This window comes from Cherax quadricarinatus, chromosome 61 (genome assembly GCF_038502225.1).
Source record: "Cherax quadricarinatus isolate ZL_2023a chromosome 61, ASM3850222v1, whole genome shotgun sequence".
In the NCBI taxonomy this organism is placed as follows: Eukaryota; Metazoa; Arthropoda; class Malacostraca; order Decapoda; family Parastacidae; genus Cherax; species Cherax quadricarinatus.
This window is the reverse complement of record NC_091352.1, coordinates 2592336-2611483: the sequence shown is the minus strand read 5'-3', so window position 1 is coordinate 2611483 and position 19148 is coordinate 2592336. Positions and strand designations below refer to the sequence as shown.

General features: G+C 43.4%; 2 protein-coding genes across 4 annotated transcripts in view; both read right to left on the bottom strand.

Moving 5' to 3' along the window:
- The window catches only part of LOC128699437 (ATPase inhibitor mai-1, mitochondrial-like), a 173650-nt gene extending 170163 nt beyond the window's left edge, over nt 1–3487 (bottom strand). The window contains exon 1 of one of the 2 annotated variants that reach the window (XM_053792180.2): nt 3258–3487. In XM_053792180.2, the coding sequence (XP_053648155.2) occupies nt 3258–3289 (32 nt within the window). In that variant the 5' untranslated portion in view covers nt 3290–3487. The remainder of the gene's footprint in view (nt 1–3257) is intronic. The other variant, XM_053792181.2, reaches the window with a different exon arrangement.
- Nucleotides 3488–3635: 148 nt separating this feature from the next.
- Nucleotides 3636–18878, bottom strand: LOC128699435 (proclotting enzyme). 2 transcript variants are annotated; one of them, XM_053792174.2, is made up of 10 exons: nt 18472–18878; nt 13688–13805; nt 12955–13108; nt 12518–12717; nt 12178–12402; nt 11131–11263; nt 10789–10949; nt 9000–9101; nt 7565–7710; nt 3636–4086 (listed from the first exon to the last, which is right to left on the bottom strand). In XM_053792174.2, the coding sequence occupies exons 2-10, from the start codon at nt 13803–13805 to the stop codon at nt 3931–3933; spliced, it is 1395 nt and encodes a 464-aa protein (XP_053648149.2). In that variant the 5' UTR covers nt 18472–18878; the 3' UTR covers nt 3636–3930. The 2 variants fall into 2 exon arrangements, with proteins under 2 accessions (XP_053648149.2, XP_053648150.2); XM_053792175.2 differs by having other exon boundaries at nt 13706–13805.
- Between the last annotated feature and the right edge of the window lie 270 nt (nt 18879–19148).

Below are 19148 nucleotides of genomic sequence, written 5' to 3'. Positions count from 1 at the left end.
GCCTTGTGGAACAGAGCTTTTCACCGTAGCTGCCTCGGATTTTACTCTGTTGACGACTACTCTCTGTGTTCTGTTAGTGAGGAAATTATAGATCCATCGACCGACTTTTCCTGTTATTCCTTTAACACGCATTTTGTGCGCTGTTACGCCATGGTCACACTTGTCGAAGGCTTTTGCAAAGTCTGTATATATTACATCTGCATTCTTTTTGTCTTCTAGTGCATCTAGGACCTTGTCGTAGTGATCCAATAGTTGAGACAGACAGGAGCGACCTGTTCTAAACCCATGTTGCCCTGGGTTGTGTAACTGATGGGTTTCTAGATGGGTGGTGATCTTGCTTCTTAGGACCCTTTCAAAGATTTTTATGATATGGGATGTTAGTGCTATCGGTCTGTAGTTCTTTGCTGTTGCTTTACTGCCCCCTTTGTGGAGTGGGGCTATGTCTGTTGTTTTTAGTAACTGTGGGACGACCCCCGTGTCCATGCTCCCTCTCCATAGGATGGTAAAGGCTCGTGATAGGGGCTTCTTGCAGTTCTTGATGAACACGGAGTTCCATGAGTCTGGCCCTGGGGCAGAGTGCATGGGCATGTCATTTATCGCCTGTTCGAAGTCATTTGGCGTCAGGATAACATCGGATAGGCTTGTGTTAACCAAATTCTGTGGCTCTCATAAAAAAAATCATTTTGATCTTCGACTCTCAGTCTGGTTAGCGGCTTGCTAAAAACTGAGTCATATTGGGACTTGAGTAGCTCACTCATTTCCTTGCTGTCATCTGTGTAGGACCCATCTTGTTTAAGTAGGGGCCCAATACTGGACGTTGTTCTCGACTTTGATTTGGCATAGAAGAAATACTTTGGGTTTCTTTCGATTTCATTTATGGCTTTTAGTTCTTCCCACGATTCCTGACTCCTATAAGATTCCTTTAGCTTAAGTTCGATGCTTGCTATTTCTCTGACCAGTGTCTCCCTACGCATTTCAGATATATTGACCTCTTTTAGCCGCTCTGTTATTCTTTTCCGTCGCCTGTAAAGGGACCGCCTGTCTCTTTCTATTTTACATCTACTCCTCCTTTTTCTTAGAGGAATAAGCCCTGTGCATACATCGAGTGCCACCAAGTTAATCTGTTCTAGGCATAAGTTGGGGTCTGTGTTGCTTAGTATATCTTCCCAGTATATGGTCCCACTTTATGTTTTTGTTATTGAAGTTGAATTTGGTGAATGCACCCTCGTGACTAATCTCATTATGTCGGTCTGGGGCTCCGCGCATACATGTCTGAACCTCAATTATGTTGTGATCTGAGTATATTGTTTTTGATATGGTGACATTTCTTATCAGATCATCATTGTTAGTGAAGATGAGGTCTAGTGTATTCTCCAGTCTAGTAGGCTGGCTGAGTAACAAGCTTGTAGCAGCAGCAGGAGGCTGGCTGAGTAACAAGCCTGTAGCAGCAGCAGGTGGCTGACTGAGTAACAAGCTTGTAACAGCAGCAGGAGGCTGGCTGAGTAACAAGCCTGTAGCAGCAGCAGGTGGCTGGCTGAGTAACAAGCTTGTAGCAGCAGCAGGAGGCTGGCTGAGTAACAAGCTTGTAACAGCAGCAGGAGGCTGGCTGAGTAACAAGCTTGTAGCAGCAGCAGGAGGCTGGCTGAGTAACAAGCTTGTAGCAGCAGCAGGAGGCTGGCTGAGTAACAAGCTTGTAGCAGCAGCAGGAGGCTGGCTGAGTAACAAGCTTGTAGCAGCAGCAGGAGGCTGGCTGAGTAACAAGTTTGCAGCAGCAGCAGGTGGCTGGCTGAGTAACAAGCTTGTAGCAGCAGCAGCAGCAGCAGGAGGCATACGAAACTAGTGCAAAAAACAGAAGCGTATAGAAGGCAGAGCTGTAATAAGTTTTATATGCAAAAGTCTTTATGAAGGTCTTGATACGGTCAATCTCTCCATCGTAAACCTTCAGTAATCAAGTAGACAGTGTCTTGTGTATTTCTTGTAAATAATAATCGTTATAAACTTGGCCATAATTTTTAAAGGGGGTGAAGGGGTAAGCCAGTGGAAGGCCTCGGTCAGATGACCAAAAGCTCCAGCTGTGGGGTCATCATATAACTAAGACCCGCATCACGAAACACTTGTCCTGTTTCCTGACAAACCTAATACCTACCTAATCCTTGTTAAATGATCATCAATCAAGCTGTCAACTAGTGTGAATGTATGATACCTTATGTATCACCCACCTTAACGATCCGAGGATATGGAGGGTAACTCTATATCCTTGGAATAAAGGACCGCTAGCATTAAGGCACCACCACTTTAAGGCAGAAACATTCAACCGCGTTTAAATATTCCTTGAGGAACTTGTGGAATGTTAGATGTGACTTATTATCTTGCAGATTACTAAGTCCAACAAGCAGTAACTATCGTAGACATGTAGAAACATGAAAGATCTTCCACACATACACAATGTCTCTCAGTCCACTGCAGGATTCGAACCTGCAAACTCGGCCATTAGAGTACACAGTACTTTATCCATACAGCCAGACTCAGAATTTCGAGCAGTTTCCTTGACGACGTTTCTAACATGTTTTCTTGATGTTTCGAGCACCTTTCCTTGATGTTTTGAACAGTTTTCTTGGCTGTGTGAATCAAGTACTGTGTACTCTTACGCAGAGTTTGCAGGTTCGAATATTGATGTGGACTGAGAGATAATATTCGTAAATAATTTCTCCCGTTTTCGAACTGTTAAGCATACAATGTGTGCCTGGTTGTCGTGGCTTCAAGTTCAATAAGACCGACAAGTAACCCCCGTGGCATCACATGCACTGTGACACTGCAGGCCTGAACAAGCTTGTTATAACCCGCTTGTGAGAAAATTACCTGCAGGAGGTTTACAGGGCCATTTCTGAATTATTACCTGCAGGTAAGTAATTTGGTCGAGGTAAGTAGGACTTAAGTCACAGTAGGTCACTGAAGAGCAACTCCTTTGACTGCCCACCTCCTCACTACTTTCACAAAAAGCTAGACCTGACATTAAATTAATAATTATATTAAAACCAGTTACTCTGATACATTGAAGTTAAGTGGATTATGGTATTTTGGTTTACCTGCTTGCAGAGTATACAACAATATAACTACTAGTACAAAGAACTTTGCATTACCACTTACCATTTTACTGGAAAACACTTAATGCTGATAGAACACACCCTAACCTAACCCCTGGCAGCTAGAATTTACGATGGCCAACGCAAAAACTACTGTACATTAAGAGTAATTACTTAGCTAAGGCGTGTTGTTGTGAAGGATTCATTGAAGTCCTCTATTTTCATCCTCCACACGCAATTCTTGAGGTCCTGCAAATTTCCTGTCTCAGTTCTTCAGCAGGGGACATTAATAAAGGTTCCTATTACATATTGAGGCCAAAACACCCCATTAGATCTCGGAAAATGCCGAATTATTAGCACAAGTTCCCACGACAACCAGTGTTGACACATTCAAAATGGCGCCTCTTCCGGCGTCCTAACTGGCTGTTCCACACCCATCCCTTCACTTAAAATTTCTCGAATGGTCCAAAACGCATCACATTTCACTATGCAATTATTATATTATTCATTTTGTTCTACATTTAGGAAATTATGTAAAAAAAAATCCATACCGCTAGTTAAGTATTTACTGATTCCTTTAAGCGGGAGAAAAGTACCTTCATACTGTTGATGTTCTTTTGATCCAAGGAACTGAAGCTACCCTTCATTACCTTGGATCACAACTCATTGCCTTCTATTCAGCAGGCACTATATGACCCTTTCTGGTTTAGCGCATAATAATAATAATAAATATTCCCCGCGCTGTTACCTCCTAATATTAGGCATTACTGTGAGGCACTAAACCCATATGGGTCATTCCTCACACGTAATGAAGGCTTGATCCTCCTTCCGGTGTCTTCAAAGCAAATTAGTTAAGGTTGGACAAAATCCAGTCGAGGTAGGCTTTGACCCTGGTGTACACTCCTGGGAAGTTGGGCTCAGCGCAGCGGAAGCCAAAGGAGACCACACCGACCAGGAAGGTTTTGGAGTGGAAGTGCATCACCATGGGTCCTCCTGAGTCACCCTGGTGAGTAAGTCAGTGTTGGATGATAAACATTATGGGGAGGCAACACTGGTGAGTAAGTCAGTGTTGGATGATAGACATTATGGGGAGGCAACACTGGTGAGTCAGTGTTAGATGATAAACATTATGGGGAGGCAACACTGGTGAGTAAGTCAGTGTTGGATGATAGACATTATGGGGAGGCAACACTGGTGAGTAAGTCAGTGTTAGATGATAAACATTATGGGGAGGCAACACTGGTGAGTAAGTCAGTGATGGATGATAAACATTATGGGGAGGCAACACTGGTGAGTAAGTCAGTGATGGATGATAAACATTATGGGGAGGCAACACTGGTGAGTAAGTCAGTGTTGGATGATAAACATTATGGGGAGGCAACACTGGTGAGTAAGTCAGTGTTAGATGATAAACATTATGGGGAGGCAACACTGGTGAGTAAGTCAGTGTTAGATAAACATTATGGGGAGGCAACACTGGTGAGTAAGTCAGTGTTAGATAAACATTATGGGGAGGCAACACTGGTGAGTAAGTCAGTGTTAGATAAACATTATGGGGAGGCAACACTGGTGAGTAAGTCAGTGTTAGATAAACATTATGGAGAGGCAATACTGGTGAGTAAGTCAGTGTTAGATAAACATTATGGGGAGGCGACACTGGTGAGTAAGTCAGTGACGGATGATAAACATTATGGAGAGGCAATACTGGTGAGTAAGTCAGTGTTAGATAAACATTATGGGGAGGCAACGCTGGTGAGTAAGTCAGTGTTAGATAAACATTATGGGGAGGCAACACTGGTGAGTAAGTCAGTGACAGATGATAAACATTATGGAGAGGCAATACTGGTGAGTAAGTCAGTGTTAGATAAACATTATGGGGAGGCAACACTGGTGAGTAAGTCAGTGACGGATGATAAACATTATGGAGAGGCAATACTGGTGAGTAAGTCAGTGTTAGATAAACATTATGGGGAGGCAACACTGGTGAGTAAGTCAGTGACGGATGATAAACATTATGGAGAGGCAACACTGGTGAGTAAGTCAGTGTTAGATAAACATTATGGGGAGGCAACACTGGTGAGTAAGTCAGTGTTGGATGATAAACATTATGGGGAGGCAACACTGGCGAGTAAGTCAGTGTTAGAAGATAAACATTATGGGGAGGCAACACTGGTGAGTAAGTCAGTGATGGATGATAAACATTATGGGGAGGTAACACTGGCGAGTAAGTCAGTGTTAGAAGATAAACATTATGGGGAGGCAACACTGGTGAGTAAGTCAGTGTTAGATGATAAACATTATGGGGAGGCAACACTGGTGAGTAAGTCAGTTAGATGATAAACATTATGGGGAGGCAACACTGGTGAGTAAGTCAGTGTTAGATGATAAACATTATGGGGAGGCAACACTGGTGAGTAAGTCAGTGATGGATGATAGACATTATGGGGAGGCAACACTGGTGAGTAAGTCAGTTAGATGATAAACATTATGGGGAGGCAACACTGGTGAGTAAGTCAGTGTTGGATGATAAACATTATGGGGAGGCAACACTGGTGAGTAAGTCAGTGTTGGATGATAAACATTATGGGGAGGCAACACTGGTGAGTAAGTCAGTGTTGGATGATAAACATTATGGGGAGGCAACACTGGTGAGTAAGTCAGTGTTGGATGATAAACATTATGGGGAGGCAACACTGGTGAGTAAGTCAGTGTTGGATGATAAACATTATGGGGAGGCAACACTGGTGAGTAAGTCAGTGTTGGATGATAAACATTATGGGGAGGCAACACTGGTGAGTGAGTGATGGATGATAAACATTATGGGGAGGCAACACTGGTGAGTAAGTCAGTGTTAGATGATAAATATTATGGGGAGGCAACACTGGTGAGTAAGTGAGTGATGGATTATAAACATTATGGGGAGGCAACACTGGTGAGTAAGTCAGTGTTAGATGATAAACATTATGGGGAGGCAACACTGGTGAGTAAGTCAGTTAGATGATAAACATTATGGGGAGGCAACACTGGTGAGTCAGTGTTAGATGATAAACATTATGGGGAGGCAACACTTGTGAGTAAGTCAGTGTTAGATGATAAACATTATGGGAAGGCAACACTGGTGAGTAAGTCAGTGATGGATGATAGACATTATGGGGAGGCAACACTGGTGAGTAAGTCAGTGATGGATAAACATTATGGGGAGGCAACACTGGTGAGTAAGTCAGTGTTGGATGATAAACATTATGGGGAGGCAACACTGGTGAGTAAGTCAGTGTTGGATGATAAACATTATGGGGAGGCAACACTGGTGAGTAAGTCAGTGTTGGATGATAAACATTATGGGGAGGCAACACTGGTGAGTAAGTCAGTGTTGGATGATAAACATTATGGGGAGGCAACACTGGTGAGTAAGTCAGTGTTAGATGATAAACATTATGGGGAGGCAACACTGGTGAGTAAATCAGTGTTAGATGATAAACATTATGGGGAGGCAACACTGGTGAGTAAGTCAGTGTTGGATGATAAACATTATGGGGAGGCAACACTGGTGAGTAAGTCAGTGTTAGAAGATAAACATTATGGGGAGGCAACACTGGTGAGTAAGTCAGTGTTAGAAGATAAACATTATGGGGAGGCGGTAAGGGGGAGGTGAGATGATTCTGGAAGACTAGGAATGATTTTGGAGGACTGGGGGATGACGCTGAGGAGCCGGAGATACTTCTGGCGGACTGAAGATGCTTTAGAAGAATTATAATAATAATAATAATAATAATAATAATAATAATAATAATAATAATAATAATAATAATAATAATAATAATAATAATAATAATAATAAGAAGAAGAAGAAGAAGAAGAAGAAGAAGAAGAAGAAGAAGAAGAAAAAGAAGAATCTTTATATCTACAAGTGCATGTACAATGTAGAGACCATAGCTGACATCAGTGACATACTACTATATAGAAAACACCTTGTTATGCAGAGCATTTCGGGTAAATTAGGTCAATTTTGCCCCAGGATGCAACCCACACCGGTCGACTAACCCAGATACCTATTTTACTGTTAGGCGAACAAGGACACAAGGCTCGTGGCCTGGTGGCAAAGGCTCTCGTTCCACACGCTGAGTGTCCGGGTTCGATTCCCGGCAAGGGTGGAAACATTGGGTGTGTTTCCTTACACCTGTTGTCTATGTTCACTAATCAGTAAAATGGGTACCTGGGTGTTAGTGGACTGGTGTGGGTCGCATCCTGGGACAAAATTGACCTAATTTGCGGGAAATGCTCAGCATAACAAGCGACTTTCTATATAATAGTATGTCACTGATGTCAGCTATGGTCTGTATACCTTGTACATGTACGGGTAGAAAATAAAGTTATTATTATAGTATTAATAATATTTTTATTAGTTGTAGTAGCAGTAGTAGAGAGAACGTGTGTTAGTGAGAGAGAACGTGTATTATGTGAGCGTTGAAGGGGAGACTAACCTGGCAGGCGTCGCGTCCTCCAACACCAGCACACATGGTAGTGTTGTTGATCTTCACCTGCCGGAAGCGGGTGTACTTCAGTGCACACTCTGACTCCCCGATCACCGGCAGGAGCACGTGCAGCAGTGTTGGTGACGACACGTTATCTGTGCCCACAACCTCATTAGTAACCTACCAAGTATGTTGAGCTGTTTTAAGATTATAAGCATAACTGATTTCTACAGTATCTTCGAGCTAGGCTTTATGTAACATTACAAGGACCTCACTAGAAATAAGTCACTTTATCTAACCTTTTTGGGTTATCCTGGGTAATTTACACACATGTTACTATGTATAATAATTGTACTTATATGTACGTATACCTAAGTAAACTTTTTAACCCAACCAAAATACATCACCTTGACCTTACTGGTTCACTTTTGTCCTAACATCGGTGCTGGTTGTGACATCTTTACTCGCATGTCCTAGATAATCTACACATGTGTTGCTATATAACTGCAAAAATCTACACCTGTTTAAGGAATCTGAATAAATTGATCTAAATATCCTTCATTTCCTTAAATACTTTTTCTGAGAGAAATACACCTCTCTGTATACATATGTGTATACCTTGATAACCCTTATGGGATATTACTAACAATAATAATAATAATAATCTACGGTAAGGAGATCAGTCATCTAAATAATTTTTTTCTTAAATATGATGTGGTGATATTTAACATGAAATGAAACCAAAAGAACATTGTATTGCAAAAAATATTGATTGTGGTAGACCTGTTTTCCAGTTTAGCCAACAGGGATGTAGAAAAATAAGCACAGAACTCGTTTGGCAATACATAATAGATGATAATAGATAAGTGGAATATCCTGTGATAGATAATAGATGACTGGAATATCCTGTGATAGATAATAGATGAGCGTAATATCCTGTGATAGATAATAGACGAGTGGAATACGCTATAGATATTATGTGAAGATACCAAGTTTATTTATACACTACATAGTCCATGTGTTAATAAAGAAATTCTTAAAAAAATAGTGGTACTTTACCATTGACCATCACAACACTTCAACGTAGCGTCATTGATGTTATTACCATGAGTAGGTTTATATAAGACGAATATATGAGTGTCCTTGTGGGTGTGAGGAGGACCTGCCTAGCGTGGATCAAGAGACCTACTGCTAAGTAGGTAACTTTTCATTTAGGTACAGGTGCACATAAATACAGTTACATAGGTTATCATATATAGCAACATATGTGTAGATTACATAGGATAACAATCTTACATTCTGAGAGATAAAGAACTGTTGTAATGGGGTAGAGATGTGTGTGTCTGGGTCTTTTATTGCCTGTCTGTGCTTATAAGTGTACAGACGTACATACGAGTATTTTGCAGCACTTTTTTAAGTAGCGCCCACTTCTTTAGATACTTACTGAAGGAGACAGCGCCCCATCCTGCCACGATACCAGAAGTACCGACCAGGGAGTCCTCCCGGAATTTGCCAGGAAGAGGCAGACACACGGCGTTGATACCTTCTACGAGGAGACAAGTTGTGTCAGGCGTAAATAATGCAAGTACTAGGTATAGCAAGACTAACAAAATGTGAGAATAAGTACACAAGTACTAGGTATAGCAAGACTATCAGGTTGTGGGAATAAATACACAAGTACTAGGTATAGCAAGACTAACAAAATGTGGGAATAAATACACAAGTACTAGGTATAGCAAGACTAAAAAAATGTGGGAATTAATACGCGTGTACAACACTTAGGATATGTTATTCGGAAATGTTTCTGCCACTGTTGACTTTATCAGTCCAATGCAGATCAGGAGAAAAACACGGAGTTCAGCGACCTAGTGAAGAAGAGAGCAGCCAGAACCATGTGAACCAGCGTGGGTGTCACCCCATGTGAGGGAAGCTACTAACGTGGATGTCACTCCATGTGAGAGACGCTACCAGCGTGGATGTCACCCCATGTGAGGGACGCTACCAGCGTGGATGTCACCCCATGTGAGGGACGCTACCAGCGTGGGTGTCACCCCATGTGAGGGACGCTACCAGCGTGGGTGTCACCCTATGTGAGGGAAGCTACTAACGTGGATGTCACCCCATGTGAGGGAAGCTACTAGCGTGGATGTCACCCCATGTGAGGGACGCTACCAGCGTGGGTGTCACCCCATGTGAGGGACGCTACCAGCGTGGGTGTCACCCTATGTGAGGGAAGCTACTAACGTGGATGTCACCCCATGTGAGGGAAGCTACTAGCGTGGATGTCACCCCATGTGAGGGACGCTACCAGCGTGGATGTCACCCCATGTGAGGGACGCTACAAGGTGAAGAATTAGACACGTGCAATATCTGGGTGTCTTTATTTCTCACATTATGTCCTTGTGTATTGATAAAGCCAGTGGATGGCGATACGTCTACAAATAAAGATACCCAGATCCACCACGAGGCCTGGTCTCAGACCGGGCAGCGGGGGCGTTGACCCCCAAGCCCTCTCCAGGTATACTCCACGTATGTGTTTAATTCTTCATCTTGTCGGTATTGTATACTATTCATATACAATACAATGATCTATAATCATTACTATACTTTTTAAAGGGGTAGAGGGGTAAGCCAGTGGAAGGCCTCGGTCAGGGGACCAAAAGCTCCAGCTGTGCGTCATCATATTACTAAGACTCGCGTCAAGAAGCACTTATCCAGTTTCCTGACAAACCTATTACCTACCTTGTTAGACCTGACCCCTCCTAATTCACCTGACCTGCTATTCTCTCCTCGACTTATACACTTAGATAATAGACGATAGTTCTTAATCTATACAGAAGAAGATCGTTCTTTTCAACATATCGCCCTGGAATGGACTCCAAAGTCCATACCACCGCACTGTATTGGATTGATCAAGCCCCAGTATGCGAGTATTAAATATAAGGAGTCCTGAGGACCAACTGGAAAGAATGTGATCTCCAACACCACATTTTTGCTGCATTTACTCTTCTGTTAAATCTCATTTCATGGACAGAAGTGATGGGCATATATACTACAGTTGTCATCTAGCAGTAAGTAGGTACATGGGTGTTAACCTCTTTATACCTGTTGCTATTCACCTAGCATTAAATAGGTAACTGGGTGTTAGTCGAATGTTGTGGGTCAAGTCCTTGGGAAAAATAGATACTCACAAATAGATAATCGTTCTTTCCCTCTCTCTCTGTCTCACTTACTCCTAAAAGTAGCGGGTCTATCCATCTTAATAACAGCTATATCGTTGGCGTAGGAGATGGGATCGAAGTTCTCGTGGAAACTCTGGCTCATGATATTGAAGTCTTCGTGAACTGTTTCGTTCGATATGCTGAGGTCGTGCTCACCCAACCTGACGATCTTCCTGTGGAGGAGAATGAGGGAGAGTGAGACGTGAGCGAGGCGTGAGTGAGGGATGAGTGAGACGAGAGGGAGAGGTGTAAGGAGAGTAAAAGAGAATGAGAAGAGGTAGGGCAGTGAAGCGAGGACAGAAATTGGTCACATACTGTACAAGAAAGGACGATACACTGGCGGAGCGGACTTACAGGTCGCTGCGACTCCTGACACAGTGAGCAGCGGTGACCAGGTGCTGGTGGGTGATGAGTGCAGCACCACACAGGAACTCAACCTTCCCTTGACCGTCAACGTAACCCAGAGCAGCCAACCATGGGTACAGATCTGTCGAACAGGCTCTGGTCATCCCTTATTCTCCCGCACACACACACACACACACTCAGATGGCAGGTCACAATCATGACAAGTTACAAAGGTATTTACAGATTACAGAGGTACATAAAGGGCCCAGTCCCTGGACCCATTATGTACCTCTGTAATCTGTAAATACCTTTGTAACTTGTCATGATTGTGACCTGGAGTTCATTACCGTTGTAGCTTGCTCAGCTATCAAAACTTTGGGGCCCAGTCCCTCGACACATTATGTACCTCTATAATCTTTTGACTGCCACCCATAGGATGGGTCTGGGGTGCATAATAAACATATTAAACTAACTAACAGATGGCAGTGCCTATGTAATAACATCATTATATTCATGAAAAAGAAAAAACGTTAAAACTACAGAGGGCAGAGTGCCTGGTGTTTGGGAGATAATCTGATCGTAGGAAAGAGAGAGTAAAATAAGTCTAATTCTTTAACGACGATACCTTGATACCAGAGAAGGGATCGTGGTTTTTAGGATTAGGATCCTAAAAACCAGGGATCGTGGTTTTTAGGATTAGGATCCTAAAAACCACTATCCCTTCTCTGGTATCAAGGTATCTTCATCCCTATAAGACCTAAATATTTACTAGTAGTAACTCCAGCATGACTGGAATAACTGCTGAAAAAATAATGGAATGGATAACTAAAGTGTAACCCACATAGAGACTAAGATTAATTGGTCTGTATGTGTTCTTATATCCTCATCGCCCTACTGAAATCTCCCGGCTTAAATTGGCACTTTTTATGTAAACAACCTATACGCAACACTCACCTCACCCTCTAGATACTTTTGTTTTCTTGAGGCCATGACCCACTTGTCTCTCTCTGTAGCTTACCTACCAGAGGCAGTTTCCCCTAGTATCTTAGTACTTACTTTTGGGAGGCGGTGTTCCCCCTACTATCCTAATAGTGTTCACATTAGATATCCCACAGACATCTTGCGGCAGAAGCCGGATTCCTGTAGGAGGCGGTGGAGTCGTGGTCGTTGTTTCTGGCACAGGGGTCGTGGTTGAGGAGACAGTTGTCGTTGTTGGCGCCTCCGTGGTCGTGGATGGCACTTCAGCTGTCGTCAATGGCACCTCCGTGGTGGTCGTCGAAGCTGTAAAGAAATGTTACAGATTTATTGCCATATTTCCCTCGCTGTCACTTTATGTGAGGGTGTTGTTTTACAATATTTACAGCTATAAACGTTTTTTTTCCCTGAGACTACTAACTTGTTGTGGTGGAAGTTGTAGTGGTAGTGGTGGAGGTAGTAGTGGTGGAGGCAGTAGTGGTGGAGGCAGTAGTAGTGGAGGCAGTAGTGGTGGAGGAAGTAGTGGTGGAGGCTGGAGTAGTTGAAGAACTGATCAGAGAAGAGAGGATGGTGTTGCTGCAGCATATGATAGGAGTCGTCTTCTCAAACCTGCAGATGCTCCTGAAGGAAGAGTCAGTAAGTGAGGTGTTAAGGTCAGTGTTGGCCCTGGAGCCTTCAAACCTTTATAGCTTATTACACCAGATGAATATTTTGCCATCTTTTGTGTTATGATAAGGAGGGGATGTTGATGTCATTGCATACCGCAAGAACCTCTATGTATGTAAACCATTAAATGCTACACACACACACACACACACACACACACACACACACACACATGAAACAAGGTTGACCTACCTTCTCAGGAAGGTCAGGAACTCTGGCGTGGGGTTGCTCCTGAACTGGTCATAGATGGCAGTACAGTCCAGCATTCTGACACACCTGCCACCATCTCCGTCAGGTGTCCTGCACTGGTCAGGATCCCGCTGTGTCGACCCACCGAACACAATAGCTGCCGCAAGACGATATCTTCGTTACAACTGCGATACAATTCATATTGCATGTCCCAGCTAATATCATTATTTAAATAAGTGATGGAGACTTGGGTGGTGAGTTAGTAATGTTCTGGCGAGGCTAGTGCCTGGAGGGGTAACGCTGGTGTTTTAAGCACACGACAACCTAGGCATCACTACATTATAAGACTAATCGATCCAGTATTTCACGGGACTGGAAGCCATGACCCAAGTGCATTGGGGTGTACTGGAGGTCTACTGGTATGTACTAGGTGTACTGGGATGTACTAGGTGTACTGGAGGTGTACTGGGATGTACTAGGTGTACTGGAGGTGTACTGGGATGTACTAGGTGTACTGGAGGTGTACTTGGAAGTACACCAGAGGTGTACTGGGGTGTACTGGGGTGTACTGGGGTGTACTGAAGGTGTACTTGGAGGTACACCGGAGGTGTACTGGGGTGTACTGGAGGTGTACTGGGGGGCCAGGTTGCTTGGTCCCAAGAAGCAAAGCAACGCGGGTGAAGGTAAGCAATCTACTGAAGTTTAAACAATCTGGAAGTACATCACTTATACTCACTTTCCACGCCGCTATTACCTTGTCTTCTGACCCTCTTGGCATCCTGAGGACTGGCCCTGGCACTCTGACACACCGACACTGCCAGCAGTGCCACCACAAGGCATTGTGAATGCCACATCTGTAAAGAAAAAAGGGCCATTCATAGTGGAAAAGTTTTACTGGAATACTGGAGGTACACACGCTGCCTGAGGGATACAGAGATTTAGTTCAAGGTGGGAGAGGGATAGCTAGAGTGCCTTTAATCAAGAGCCCTTGACCGACATCAAGGTGGACTGAGAAGAATAACAATTTAGTGGTGAGCTGAACTCTCACCTCTAGTGTGTCTTTACATACCTGATGCCAGGATGAGTAAGGAGGTGTATATTCCTCACTTTATATACACTGAGCGGTGTGTATAACTCGGTGTATATAAACCGAGAGGCGTGGTTTTCTCAGTGTGCATACACTGAGAGGTGTATATCTCTCAGTGTATATACAGTGAAAGGTATGTATACTTTAGTGTATACACAGTGATAGCTGTTTACCTCTCAGTGTATATCTCCAGAGAGTTGAAATTAATCATTATTTTAGGTATTAAAGTATTCCTGACTGGTGGTGACCAGGTGACCTGCAGCCTGACCTTGACCCTCGTGTACTAGATAGGCTTTAAACCCCCCATTAACCAACTAGTCACCCTGCTGCCCCTGCTTACCTAGCAGTAAACCGAGCCATCAGTGACTTAGCCCACTCTGGTCTTACCCTAGGAACTGCTACACCAAAATATAACAATAATAATAATAATAATAATAATAATAATAATAATAATAATAATAAATCTTTATTACTACCAGTACATGTACAAGGTATACAGACCATAGTTGACATCAATAACATACTACTATATAAAGAGCAAATTAGGTCTATTTTGACCCCAGGATGCGACCCACAGGCGCTGGACAGGCACCTAGAGTAAATACCTGACCAGTTGGGCTGTGGTTCGTACGTTGGGTTGCGTGCAGCCAACAGTAACAGCCTGGTTGATCAGGCTCTGGTCCACCATGAGGCCTAGTCACAGACCGGTCCGCGGGGGCATTGACCACCGGAACCCTCTCCAGGTATACACACCAGTCCACTAACACCCAGGTACCTATTTTACTGCTAGGTGAACATGGACAGCAGGTGTCTTAAGGAAACACGCCCTGTTTCCACCCGTACCGGGGATCGAACCACGGACTTCAGTGTGTGAGGTAAGTGCGCTACCAACCGAACTACGGGAAAACATTAGAGGTGGTGGAAGCCGCATCCTGGAAGGCTTCAATCCCTGGGCTTCCCCACTCGACTGTATCTAATTGTGATACAAAAACATTAAGGTGGAAATTAAAAATAGTTTTATTTTCGTCTTCTCATTGATGCCGACGTTTCCTTTGTTCGAGATCCGCCCCCCCCCTCTCTCTCTCTCTCTCTCTCTCTCTATCTCTATCTATCTCTCTCTATCTATCTCTCGACCAGCCCAAGGTTGCAAGCGAGCCCGTCATGCGGTCGCTAACTCACCCAACCAGATCTTTGCAATAAAGTTAGCAAGCACATCCTGGGGGTTGCACCTCCACACTCCTGCAAGCTTAATGCAACGTGAACGATAACATCACATACTGAACACTAGTTGTGAAACACCTGGGACTTGTATGTACCTAGTAGTAGTAGTAGTAATAATAATAATAATAATAATAATAATAATAATAATAATAATAATAATAATAATAATAATAATAATAATAATAATAACAACAATAGTAGTAATAGTAAGCGTAGGAGTATTAATAATAATAGTGGTAAGGTGAGGTGGCAGGGATCACTGGAGTGCGGACAATCACAGTTCTATGAACAATGTAGAAGTTGGTTATTTGTGCCTAAATTAGTTAATATCAATCCTGTTTTAGTAATGAACGTAGTTTAAACCACGAATCACAAGTTACACTTTCAACTTCACGTCTTATTGGTTGATGGGAGATGTTTTATGTGTAGTTCGGGCGAGTCACCGCTAAACCTACATCAACACAATGCGATAATCACCAACAAGTGATGTAAGATGCAAAATAACCACTGGGGGGGGGGCTGTTGAATGATAGTTCTAGGCCTTTCGTGTTGTAATCAGCACATCTTCAGGAGCTTGCAATGTTGCAGAGATGACTAGGAATTCCAAGAAGATTCGTTCAGGGAACGACTCTAGCTGGAGTCATTCCCTTGTACGAATTTATGCAATACTGCAAATTCCTGAAGATGTGTTGATTGCAACACAATAGGCCTAGAACTATCATTCAAATTCCCCCGTGGTTGATTTGCACTATTGTATATATATATGCTGTACAATAGACACAAGATAAAGAATTAGACACGTGCAACATCTGGGTATCTTTACAATAAAGATACCCAGATGTTGCACATGTCTAATTCCCTATCAACACAAACATTTCTCGGTATGAAAAAATAAAACCAGGATGAGGAGCAGCAGGTAGGTAGGTTTCCCTGTATGTGTGTCCAAGGCTGGCGTGTGTGTTGGTGCGGGTGAGGAGGTGCGTGTGTGTTGGTGCGGGTGAGGAGGTGGTTCAGTGAGGACTTGAACCACAGCAAGGGAAGCAGGGTGGTCCAGGCAGCCATGCGTGAATTATATCCTTCTGTTAATGGTGGTGGTAGTGGTTGTTTGAGTGGGGGTGGTAGTAGTGGTGATGGTTGTTTTAGCGGGGGTGGTAGTAGTAGTGATGATGGTGGTGGTGATGGTGGTAGTAGTGGTTGTTTGAGTGGGGGTGGTAGTAGTGGTGATGGTTGTTTTAGCGGGGGTGGTAGTAGTGGTGATGATGGTGGTGGTGATGGTGGTGATGGTGGTGACGGTGGTGGTGGTGATGGTGGTGGTGGTGATGGTGGGTGATGCTGAACGCTGAATTCTTGTCAGTCGATGAGTTAAGTACAGGAAGTCTGGAGTGCATTGAAGACCAGGAAATCTGGAGTATGTTGAAGACCAGGAAAACTGTTAGAAATTGCCACCGAAGTGGCTAGTTTATTGTGCACGTCATATCCATCCAGTGGAGGGTAGAGCAAGAACATATGGATACACAAAAGGCCTAGGAACAAGGACCCAAAAGGGTTAACAGGTGTACATCTGGATTTATATCTACAGTTCACTTATCTGTAACGAGCAAATTTAGGAAATTTGCTTAATATATATTTTTTTTACTGTCTCTATATTCTTCAATAAGTGGACAATAAAGCACAGTGTTCAGGACAGTGACCACAGGGTTGGCCATATTGCATTTGGTTTGACAACCATCCGTGTGTCTGCCAGTGTCAGAAGTACTTGTTACCAAGCCTAAGCTTGGCCACTACATTGCAAGTTGCTCCATAAACATACTTATCTACGTTCATGTTATCATAGTGGGTTATAGGTCTAGCCAGGCTTCTAATTGTATTCCTATAACACTCAGTCTCAAAATTTACTTCTCTCGTAATATCATTCCTAATGCTAGACACAGATACACCAAAGTTATATTCTACATTCTCCTTCTGGGTACTTTTCTTGGCTAACATAACTTTATGATGAAGGAGTAATCCAATATGTGATGGAATCTATAACAATTGTGCATTAAATCCCTTTTCCCGGATTTTTGAGCATCTGTACTGGACTTCTCCAATGAGCATGTTATTGGAATTATTATGTGAGTCTGAAGCCTCCAATGAAACTGTCGTATGTTGAAGACCAGAAAGCTTGGTTTCTGTTGAAGCCTCAGCTGAAACTCCAGGAGAAACCTCGGTTGAAGCCTCAGCGGTGAGGCTGAAACATGAAGCTGCCAGTTAGCCCAGTGTTTCTCTGAATATTATTACGTTACATTGATCAACAACAATGTCATGTTTACAAAAACATCAGAAGAGCAACATTGCAGTAGACCTACTTGCCCATGATAGGGGAAGGCCCTACTCACATCCTACACAGCAGTAGACGTGCTGGCCCATGCTAGGTAGGTCTTACACCCAACACAGCAGCAGACCTGCTAGCCCATACTAGGCAGACCATTCTAGGCGTCTCTGAGACTGGCTAGGATGATGCTACCCATGCACAACACAGAAGTCAGGTAAGACAGAGTACCTATCACAGCTTCCTGAGCCCCAGCAAGTTTTGTATCCACGCTACCTGACCTACTCCGCCTCTCCTGGTTTTCCCACACTGGTTCTAGTTCTTTCTGTATCAACGTTCAGATACCTACCAGATGTGTGGCGTCTCTATCGGCAGAAGTTGCTGTGTGTGTGCACAAGTATTGTTATTTACACACTCTGTTAATGGTAATAATATTACACAAGCTGTGACAGTGGTGATCTGCTGTGTGATGTGAAGTGAGGTGGTATCTGTAGGGTGGCCCCATGCTATGTGATGTGATGATATGTATGTGATGTGGTGTGACTTGAAATCCGCTTTTAGGACTTCTGGCATCTGACCTCGTATGACACCTGACCTCTCCCACCACCTGACCGGCGCCTCATTCCTTAATTAACACGAAAGAGGCTGTGAAAATTCCCAAGTAATTATCTCTTATAACAGCATTAATAATGCTTATAAACTACTAATGTCAATATGCAGCGAGCTTTCTTGCGAAGCTCCTTCATATACCGTGACTTTTTGGGGGCGAAAAACCACTCGGTATATATAGTTTTTGGTGTTTTAACTCGCCGTGTTTACAAAGGTAATGTTGGAGTGTATAGAGAGGAACTTTGTAAGAGCTGAGTGGTACCTGGGTAGAAGAAATCGTATGAGACTTTACCTTTGGAAGTTTTAAAATTTTCTGACGTGTTGAGAAATGTTTGAATCTGTCATAGGAATCTTGGTTGAAGAATATTACTGGCCAAAAATTTAGGTCAAGAATCTTCTTGGTGAAGAATCCTAACCAAGAATCTTGGTCAAGAATGTTGAAAACCTTTAGGTAATTCCCGTCAATTAATATTCTTACGGGTTGGTCGCTACAGCAATGTGTTGCAGCGAGTTCTGTACTCTATGTACTACAGCAGAGTTTTGCAGCAAGTTCTGTACTCTATGTACTACAGCAGTGTTGCAGCGAGTTCTGTACTCTATGCACGACAATGTGTTTGTGTTGCGAGGTAATGTTGAGGTTCCAGCACACTGATCAACACTATCACACAACCAACCTTCACCACGACCACCAGAACACTGTCAGTGTGGAGCCCAGGTGTAGCTGCGTGTGTGTGTGTGTGTGTGTGTGTGTGTGTGTGTATGTGTTCACCTATTTGTGGTTGCAGGGGTCGATTCATAGCTCCTGGCCTCGCCTCGTCACTGGTCGCTACTAGGTCCACTCTCTCCACTACATCACTCTCCAGATTGTTCAACTTCCTGACAACTCTATGACTGAATAAATACTTCCTAACATCCCAGTAACTCATCAGAGTCTTCAGCTTCCAGTTGTGGCCCCTTGTTGCTGTGTCA